The sequence below is a fragment of the Trachinotus anak genome, unplaced genomic scaffold, assembly GCF_046630095.1.
Source record: "Trachinotus anak isolate AG129_WGS33_773 ecotype Australia unplaced genomic scaffold, CSIRO_AGI_Tana_v1 ptg000026l, whole genome shotgun sequence".
Lineage (NCBI taxonomy): Eukaryota > Metazoa > Chordata > Actinopteri > Carangiformes > Carangidae > Trachinotus > Trachinotus anak.
The window spans coordinates 11,526,036-11,535,983 of NW_027273877.1; the positions used below are offsets into that span (position 1 = coordinate 11,526,036).

Below are 9,948 nucleotides of genomic sequence, written 5' to 3' on the forward strand. Positions count from 1 at the left end.
TCCTCAGAAAAACCTGCTGCCTGCATGACCCACAATGCACCCCAACCACCAACCCTTTAATTAGTTTGATCAGGTTTGAATTAAACCAAAAAGACTCAAAACAACACAGAACATTAACAAATCAATGAAGCATCCAACAATTATTACAAATAAACAAAACAAGTGTTTTTATGAACTTAACAGCAACAATCACAACCAACTGAAACATCTACATTTTGGTGCTCACAGCATTTACAGCACTTCCAGAAAAGAAACCACAATTAACCAATGTTTTTTTCAAAGTTAAATGAAGAATAATGAGAAAAAATGAAAACTGAATTTATCTGAATTTGACTCAACTACTGATCTAATCCACTGATTGATAATTATATTGATCATGTCTGGACTCACCCAGCCTTCTTGCAGTTCCTCACAGCTGGGATCAGTCTCCGTCGTCCCTCTTCTGATGTGTGATACTTCTTCAGGTCCAACTCATCCAGAACCTCCTCTGACATCTGCAGCATGTAGGCCAGAGCTGAGCAGTGGATCTCAGAGAGTCTGTGCTCTGATCTGTTCTCTGACTTCAGGAACTCTTGGATCTCCTGATGAACTGAGTGGTCCTTCATCTCCATCAGACAGTGGAAGATGTTGATGCTTCTGTCAGGAGAGATTTCATGACTGTTCATCTCCTTCAGGTTGTTGATGGCTCTCTGGATGGTTTCTGGACTGTTCTCTGTCTGACCCAGCAGACCTCCTAAGAGTCTCTGGTTGGACTCCAGAGAGAGGCCATGAAGGAAGCGAACAAACAGGTCCAGGTGACCATTTTTACTTCTGAGGGATTTCACCATGGCTGCCTCCAGGAAGACATCCAGGGTTGAATTCACATGTTTTTCCAGGAAGTCTTCCAGGACCTTTCTCTTCCTGTTGGTGTAACAGTGGAACATGTAGACTGCAGCCAGAAACTCCTGAATGCTCAGATGAACAAAGCAGTAGACTGTTTTCTGGAAGATCACACTCTCTCTTTTGAAGATCTCAGTACAGAGTCCTGAGTACACCGAGGCCTCTGTGACATCCAGACCACACTGCTCCAGGTCTTCTTGGTAGAACATGATGTTTCCTTTCTCCAGATGTTCAAACGCCAGCCTCCCCAGCTTCAGAAGAACCTCCCTGTCAGCCTCCATCAGCTGCTGTGGACTTGTCTCACGTCCCTCATCATACTTGAGCTTCTTCCTCTTTGTCTGAACCAGCAGGAAGTGTGAGAACAGGTCAGTCAGGGTCTGGGGCAGCTCTCCTCTCTGCTCTGTAGTCAACATGTGCTCCAGAACTGAAGCAGTGATCCAGCAGAAGACTGGGACTTGACACATGATGTGGAGGCTCCTGGACTTCTTGATGTGTGAGATGATTCTGCTGGACAGCTCTTCATCACTGGATCTCCTCCTGAAGTACTCCTCCTTCTGGGTGTCAGTGAAGCCTCGTACCTCTGTTACCCTGTCAACACATGTAGGAGGGATCTGATTGGCTGCTGCAGGTCTGGAAGTGATCCAGACCAGAGCCGAGGGAAGCAGGTTCCCCTGGATGAGGTTTGTCAGCAGCAGGTTGACTGATGACGTCTGTGTGACATCAGACACAACCTCCCTGTTGGTGAAATCCAGTGAAAGTCTGCTTTCATCCAGGCCGTCCAAGATGAACACAACTTTACAGACAGCCAGCTGCTCTGCTGTGACCTTCTGTAATGTTGGATGGAAAACATGGAGCAGCCTGAGAAGACTGTACTGCTGCTCTCTGATCAGGTTCAGCTCCCTGAACGAAAGCAGAACCAGCAGACTGACATCTTGGTTCTCCAAGCCCTCTGCCCAGTCCAGACTGAACTTCTGCACTGAGAAGGTTTTTCCAATGCCAGCGACGCCGTTGGTCAGAACCACTCTGATGGGTCTCTGTTGGTCAGGTAAGGCTTTAAAGATGTCGTGGCATTTGATTGGAGCATCATGGAGGGTCTTCATCTTGGAAGCTGTCTCCAGCTGCCTCACCTCATGTTGGGTATTAACCTCTTCACTCTGTCCCTCTGTGATGTAGAGCTCAGTGTAGATCCTGTTGAGGAGGGTTCCACTTCCTGTTCCATCACTTCCTTCAGTCACACGTTCACATCTGCTCCTCAGACTGATCTTATGTTGATCTAAAACCTCCTGCAGACCACTATCTGCTGAAAGAGAAGAGACAATGTCAGACTGAAGACAGAGAATCTGAGAATCTGCTGATTATTTTCATCAGCTACAGAAAAACTAAAGAGCAGCAAAGAAAAGCTTTTTAATGTTGTGCTTTTTAGAATCATCTGAAATGTCAGTGCTGTGTGATAGAACAACTGACACTGGAGAAAACAACAGGTCCTGGTTTCAGAAATGAAGACATCAGCAGACACATGTTCAGTCTCACTTTGTACAGTGCTGCTCTGACTGGCTGTCTGCGGTCCAGGTCTGGTTCTGGGTCTTTGTCCACACTGGGGACAGGAGGGGTCTCCTGAAGACCCAGACTGGTCCCAGTATGAGGTGAAGCACTGTCTGCAGAACCAGTGTCCACAGCTGGTAGAGACTGGATCCTTCAGGACGTCCTGACACAGAGCACAGCAGAACAGCTGCTCCTCCACAGAGACATCACTCCTCTTCCTCCCTCTGTGAAGACATGTCTTCATCACTAACATGTCACAGTCAAATATGTCTAATAACTGAATCATCTTCAGCTCAGTTTACAGTAGAAACTGTCTCTTACTGTGAGTCTGAGGGTCCAGGTTCATCACTGAAGTTTAGAGGACTACCTTTTGACCAGTCACTCTTCATAGACAGACAGCTGGATCCTGGAGACTCTGCTCTCAGTCTGTGGTTCTGACCTCTGCAAACACAAACATGTTTTTATTCATATCACATCGATTACTGATCAATTCTCTGATGACAGAGTCATTGTGGGAACTCTCAGCTGACGTCCTGCAGTGACGTCACCATCCAGCACCGCACACTGTACTGAAGGATGGAAGCAACACAGCAGCATCCAGAAACAACACTGTTGTGTCAGTGATCCTCTGAAGAAAATTCACAGATTTATTTATGAAAACAATTTCTATACTTGAGAAATATTCCTGTACACTTGTGAAACTGAAACTTGTGTTGTACTGAATTGTGCAGTTTTACCATTAAACTGTATTTCATAATTTTTTTGAGGATTTTTTTGGGCAGGCCCAAAACGGGAGACTTGGACCCCCACTTAGTATACCCTGCCCCTAACGCTATAACGGTAGAAAAATATGGAACGCCTCTGTGGTTCTCTCGCTTGGTCTGGAGCTATAGCTAGTTAGCCATGCCAGACACAACCATATCACATCAGGAGCGCACAGCGCAGTTTTACAATAGATCTCAATTATAGTCGTAACAGTTACCTACAGAATCACATCCCCTTTAGTGATTTGGTCTACTAAATAAAAGCATAAGAATGTTTGTTTTTTTCCCCCTGCAATTCTATAGTTCAAACAAGCTTTTAGCTTTTGTTATGAAAAGCTTAGGAGGGAAGTTCCAAAGGTTCTGTCGCTTGCTTGATAGACCTCTGAAATAGCGGACATATAATGTGACACGAAAAAATAACATCAGATGCATGCAACAGATGCATGCACGCTCTCTGGCGTGCACTACCTCCTCTGTAGTCGGGGCGAGGACTTGGGAGACAGTCCTGGATTTTCACAAGCCTGTAGACTGCTGCTTTAACTTCATCATCAAAGTAGCAGTCCTTATACCTGGCATCCATTGAGGCTGCAATGCAGAAAACTGGATTTGTCTCCATTTGATCAAGGCATTTGTGTACAGCCTCTAAATAATGTGGTCTTTGTTGTTTTGACACCATGGTCTGTGTCAGCCTCCGTGCTTAAAAGACATTTCAGGGCTCTCACCGAGGGGATGACATCTGCAGCCGATGCTTCTAATGAGCTGATTTCCTTTGTCAGTTGTTCAAACAGGGAGAGAAGTGAAACAACGTTTCTTCTAATCCCCACTGGTGCGCAGTGAGAGTGGCAGGGAGGTTGTAGTCTGCTGCAAATGGAGCTAGTGCATGCTTTTGTTCCAGAAGGCTTTCCAGCATATAGAAGAGGAATCCAAGGAACACGCCTTACAAACTATGTCTGGTGGATCTTTCTCCGAGACAGTGGAATACTCCCACACTGCGATATTTTCTGTCACTCTGAGTTGAAAACAAACCAGTTTACACAGCACACCTTGCCCTCGAATTCATGCCAGGATCTGTCCAACCAGTGGCAAAGACAGCAAATAACAGCAATAACAATTTGGCCAGCACAAAGCTGATGCAACACAACAGATAAACATTGGCCGCTCACATCTTATTTGCCAATAGGCCGATGTCAGTTAACAAGGTGAATATCAGCCGCTACAGATAGACAGCCGATAAATCGCTGCATCCCTAGAAAAAAAAAGTTCTTTGTTGGGATCATTTCACAAGACACAGGCTCATCAGCAGTCACTATTAATACACTGATATTTCAGAAGAACCAGGGTAAGTTATCTTCTGACACTACGGCACATATTAAAGGAAGTGATGTTACTGCAGGAGCTCAACACACTAAACACTGTTACAAAGACAGTTTGGAGGTTCACAGGTTTGTAGCAGGTCTCTTACTGTGAGTCTGAGGGTCCAGGTTCAGGACTAAACTTTATCACTTCTCCTTTGGACCAGTGACTCTTCACAGACAGACAGCTGGGTCCTGGAGACTCTGCTCTGTCCTCCTCTTCCTCCACACGATCGCTCATCTTCAGGACTTCAGTCAGTCTGAGAGGGAAACCAGTAACACTGACTGTGAGCTCACACACACAAGAATCCGGACAAACAAGCTGCTCAAGACACACACACACACACACACACACACACACAGGTTTTCCTCTCAGTGTCTCTGTGTGGACAGAAGTTCACTGTGACTCTTCTTCCCTTCACAGTCCACAGGCACAAACTGACTCAGAGACTTTGACAGTAAAATAATAATAATGTTGTGTTAACACTCACCTGCCTCAGCCTTCAGTTTCCCTCCTTCTGCTCCGTCCACTTCAAATGGAGTCTGAGCTCACTTGAACTTCACACTTTCAGCTGCTCCTCCCCTCTGCAGGTACAGGAAGTGAGATGACTGTTTATTAAAAACAGACTCTATATGAAAAAACAAGTCTCAGTATTTCAACAGAATTATCTTGATTTCCATTCATCTAACATAATTTTCAAGTTGAACTGGATTAAGAATAAAGATGCCAGGACCTACCCTTTTGTAGTCTAGTTTTTGGACATGGTCTGGAGTCTTGGACTTTTGGTTTATTTCCTGTTTTATTTTGTAATGACTTAACTTGTGTGCCCACAGTTGTTTGACTTCCTACCTTTGGCTCCGTCCACTGTGCTACAATTTAGTTTTAAACTCATCGTTTCTACATTTTAGTTTTAAACTTGTCTCTTCTTCTTTGTTTTAGTTTTAAACTCATCTCTTCTTCTCTGTTTCCTCCTCTGTCCACTCTCCTTTCGTCTTCAGCCTCTAAAACAGAGACTTTCAGAAACACTGCTGGACCCATTTTATTTTGTAAACTCCAGGGTTGTGTTGTAGTTTGGACGGACAGAAACAGAGACCTTTGGAAACAATGACGCACACACCCGCGGTCGCTCCTGATCTACTTTCATCAGCAACAACTACTAGGGCTGCACAATTCAGAAAATCTCAGTATCCGATTCAAAATCAATTCTGGATTCAATTCACACATAGATTTGATTTTAGATTGCTGTTTTCAGTTACCTTTCACATTTGTCTGTGGTGGACAATTTAATAGGGGACAAAAAAAATCTAAACTTCAAATAACTAAAAATCAAACTTAACAAAAAATACTCAAACAAGAGCTTCCAGAGTTAACTGTAAAGTGTTTCAAACAAAAGTGAATCAAACAAAAACTGCTATAATTTAACTGAAACTGAACGGATCTGTGCATACTGCTCTTACTACAATCCACTTCCTGCACTGCACTTCCTACCAAGTGTTTCTACACCAGACCATTTGTGAGTCTTAGTTTTGGTCACATGTTTTAGAATCAGAGCATAATTTATCAGGTATAGATCAGAAACCTCAAGGCTTTAATCTCTCCATGTCCTGGCAACCACCACCTCTTTATGCACCAGCCCCTGATCCTGCTGCAATGTCAGGCTGCTCAGTCACTGGTCACACATGAGATGAGCCCACTGAAGGTGACCGTCCTCTCTCCTGGAGTCCAGATTACCTCTGTCCTGTTCCTGCTGGACAAGTGAAGAGTACCTGACTACAGGCAGAGGCAGAGCTCAATGTCAATGATGTCAATATTTGATTTTTTTCAACTGAGATAAAAGCAAGTCCAGCTTCAAGGAGACTTTGAATGCACCTCACCTGATTGGTGCAGAATCAACACCTGTGGGACTTTTTTCTCCCCAACTGCCTCATGTTCTTTCTTCAGGCCAAATCAAAGATGCAGCGATGAAAAATGACAAAACATGACAATTTCCAGACCATGTAACTGCAACAAATGATTTTCAAAGGTGAGCAGCTGGAGGGCGTCTCCTGCCGGCAGCTGTGGTAACTCCAGTCTGCTTCTCCAGCAGGATCATGGTTTGATCTCTGGATCTGGATGATGATCTGCTGCCATGTGACCCAGTTATGTTCGGCAGTCACTAGTTCAGTTGTATTGTGCACCACCCACTTAGGTGAGGCTGGGTAAGGTTACTATATGTCTGCTTAGGGGTTAGGGTGGGCTATACCATATACACTATCTGACTATCAAGTGGTTGTTCAGTTATTTCTAGGTGGTTGCAACTGTCTTTGTAAAATGTTACTTAGTTTAGTCAGATTTGAAATGTGAAACCATCTCCCTCAGTTCTCTGGTCCCGTTTTCTAAGTGCTTTCTGTCTCATTCATTGTGTGACTCTTACATTGTTGGTCCCCTGGTGAACACTGGTGACTGTGTGGGAGGGTTTGCGTTGTGGCCTACCTCAGTGACTCTGTCTGCTCTGGACTTATCTTTTTCCTTCCTCTGTCTCTGAAGTCTTTGCCTCTCCTCTTCATGCTCCTTCTGCTGCTCTGTTGGTTGCTGTGACATCAGCAGCTGCCTCCTTGTCTCCATCTCTGTCTGTCATTAAAACAGTGATAGTAAATATTACATTTGTAACTATTACCTATTACCTCAAAAGTAACCCTCCCAACACTGATAATTCCATCTAAATCCTAACAATATGAAGGGTTGATAGGCCCATTATTGTTGTGGTCATTATTAGTATTATCTATAGAAGACACAATAACAGTGGCTGCAATAACATTAATACTGATGATTAATTAGCAGTGTCAAAAAAAAAAATCAATCAGGAAGGAGAAATGATTAATGCCACACAGTCATACAAGAATCTGAAGATTTATGAACAAATATTTTAACCTTATGCCACTGAAATAAACTGATGCTACATATGCTACTGACTAGATGACAAAAGTAAAAGAAATTCTGTTTTCACTTTGTCATGATTGAATTTAGATTGATGAGGGAAAAAATGAATGTAAATGACCAGTGGTGATTCTACAGTGTGGTGGGGCCCTTCACAAAAAAATACCAGGTGGCTCCTCCAATCAACAGTCATCATTTATCATCATTATGTAATAAATACATAATCAATGATCAATACATAAAGCCCCTTTAAGGAGGTTTCCTACCGAGTGATGTTGGCAATTTAACAATTTTCTCACTAGATTTGGCAAATCTAAATGAATAGCAAATGAATTCCAGTGCTCTGTTCATAATACTAATACTTCAGTTACACAGTCTGTTCAACAGTCTGCGTAAAACAGTGTTTTTAATATTAGTGTTAGATTTAGATGCACATTGAGGGGCTGCTTGAAAAAAATAGCTAATTATAGAGGTAATTACAGTCAGTATAACTGAATTATCTTTAGATTAAAACTATTAATAATCTTGTATGTGTGTACAGGCTTTACTGAAAACAGCTGGAAACACTGCTCCTAAGATGTCATTGGAAATTATCCAGGAAGTTGTTGTTGTTGTTCTCCTGTGTGACTTCAGGTGTTTGGGTCCTGGAAATTAAATATATATGTATCAGTTTCACTCAAAATGTTTCTTTACTCAGTCAGTATTATGTCATCAATTTATTCTGAACAGTTTATGAGCAAGTTAGGTAAGTTGGAAGGTATCAAATCTGACAACATAAAACCAAGTGAACTTATCTGAAGGTTGAGTAAGGAGGGAAGGATTTAACAACAGTTATAGGTGGACAAACATTTATGAACTCTCATAGACGCAGACACAGGTATTAAAACAACACAGAGGCTGGTTTAAAGAAATACCTTTTCTTATGTTGTATAATCAAGGGAATGATGACTGCAGCAATGATGACTGCAGCAACACAACTATTAACAGCTCTGCAGAGAAACAGATATTGAACAAATATCAAATGGATGAAGTTGTTAGTTTGTACAAAAGTCTGCACAAACTGCTCATTGAAACAGGTTCCACTTGTAATGCAGTCAGATCTCACCATAGATCTGGAGGCAGGTTGTAACACTGAGATCACTGTCAGGGCTGGTTTGAAACAAACAGCGACAGCAGCCTTCAACCTGCTCCGTCACATTCCTGATAACTATGGAGCAGCTCTGCACTCCATCATCTTTAAACTCCACTTTATCTCTAAAATCAGGACTGACACTGAGACCAAGCTTTTTGTTGTTGGTGGCAATATTCTTCTCCCCGCTGGATAAAACTCTCTCCAGTGTGACTTGACTAACATCTCCAGATTTCATGTGTGGGCAGTTGGAACAAGCCTTTTCTCCCGCTGCTGCCTCCACAGTCTGCTGTGTTTGTATCACAGCTGTTGGACCTGCATGGAGGGAGTGAAAATACAGTTCAGTTTAAGATCTGAGCTTCCAGCTGTGTGTGAGCAAGAGCATCACTGCACAACAGTGATTTGTAGAAACTACAACTTGATGAAATCTGTCATCACATGGCATCCAGGCCACGTTTTCTTACACTGAGCGCTCAAAATGCTATTAAACTCTATGAAATCTGGAGGGGACTTGTATTCTGACCTTGATGGTGACTGCATTAAAAACACATGCAGCATTAACTATTTCATTCTGTTGTTTTTCTCACTGTCCAAAGACAAGCGTTGCAGTATTCAAGTCTTGAACTGTCATACAGGAAGTATAAAAGATTATATAATATAAAAGCTCACCCTGGGCCGTTTCTGTGCATTTACCCTCAAGCTCTGATAACAAGTGCACTTTAACTTTGGGGGCTCGGTGCCTCCGGGGGAAAAGTCCTTCTGATGTGCTGCTTCTCTGTATAAACACTGATCTCGTGCTCATAAACTGATCAAAACGTGGGGACGACTTGTATCTGCAGCAGTGTAGTGCAACAGCACTTTGATTATTCAGTGTAATAGTGTACCGTGTCCTCCATATTCAGTGTGGCCCCAAACTCTGATGCCTGATGGGACCGTGGCGGCTGCGCAACATCTTTAGAGAGACCAGTTAGAGACGTCAGACTTTTTGTTTTCTCAGACACAACAAGCAGAAACACCACTTTGACCGTGGGACGAGGAAACGACCTGAGGTGTGGGAAGGTGAAAGAGGAAGAATTAGACAGCAGAACCATTGGCAACCGGCTGTCACTCTGAAGAAACATGAACAGCCAAGGTCCTACACTGTACAGACTGAACATGAGCCGATCTACAGGAGAACCAGGAGACACACACTGAAAACAAAGGAGACCTTGATTTCCCCACAACAAACTGAGGCTGTTGAAAATGTGCCTGACTCACCACAGCTGATGGAGAACGGACAGCAGCCTGCAGAGACAGGACCAGGACAAAGAGACCACCAAGAAAGACTCTGACCTGCAGGGTCCCCACTACCTGCTGTCACACCTG

General features: G+C 43.3%; 1 protein-coding gene across 1 annotated transcript; it reads right to left on the reverse strand.

The window, feature by feature from the left end:
• Window positions 1-386: 386 nt before the first annotated feature.
• On the reverse strand, window positions 387-3,277 carry LOC139609963 (protein NLRC3-like). Its single transcript, XM_071465034.1, has 3 exons — window positions 2,743-3,277; window positions 2,410-2,645; window positions 387-2,179 (listed from the first exon to the last, which is right to left on the reverse strand). The coding sequence occupies exons 1-3, from the start codon at window positions 2,808-2,810 to the stop codon at window positions 387-389; spliced, it is 2,097 nt and encodes a 698-aa protein (XP_071321135.1). The 5' UTR covers window positions 2,811-3,277.
• Between the last annotated feature and the right edge of the window lie 6,671 nt (window positions 3,278-9,948).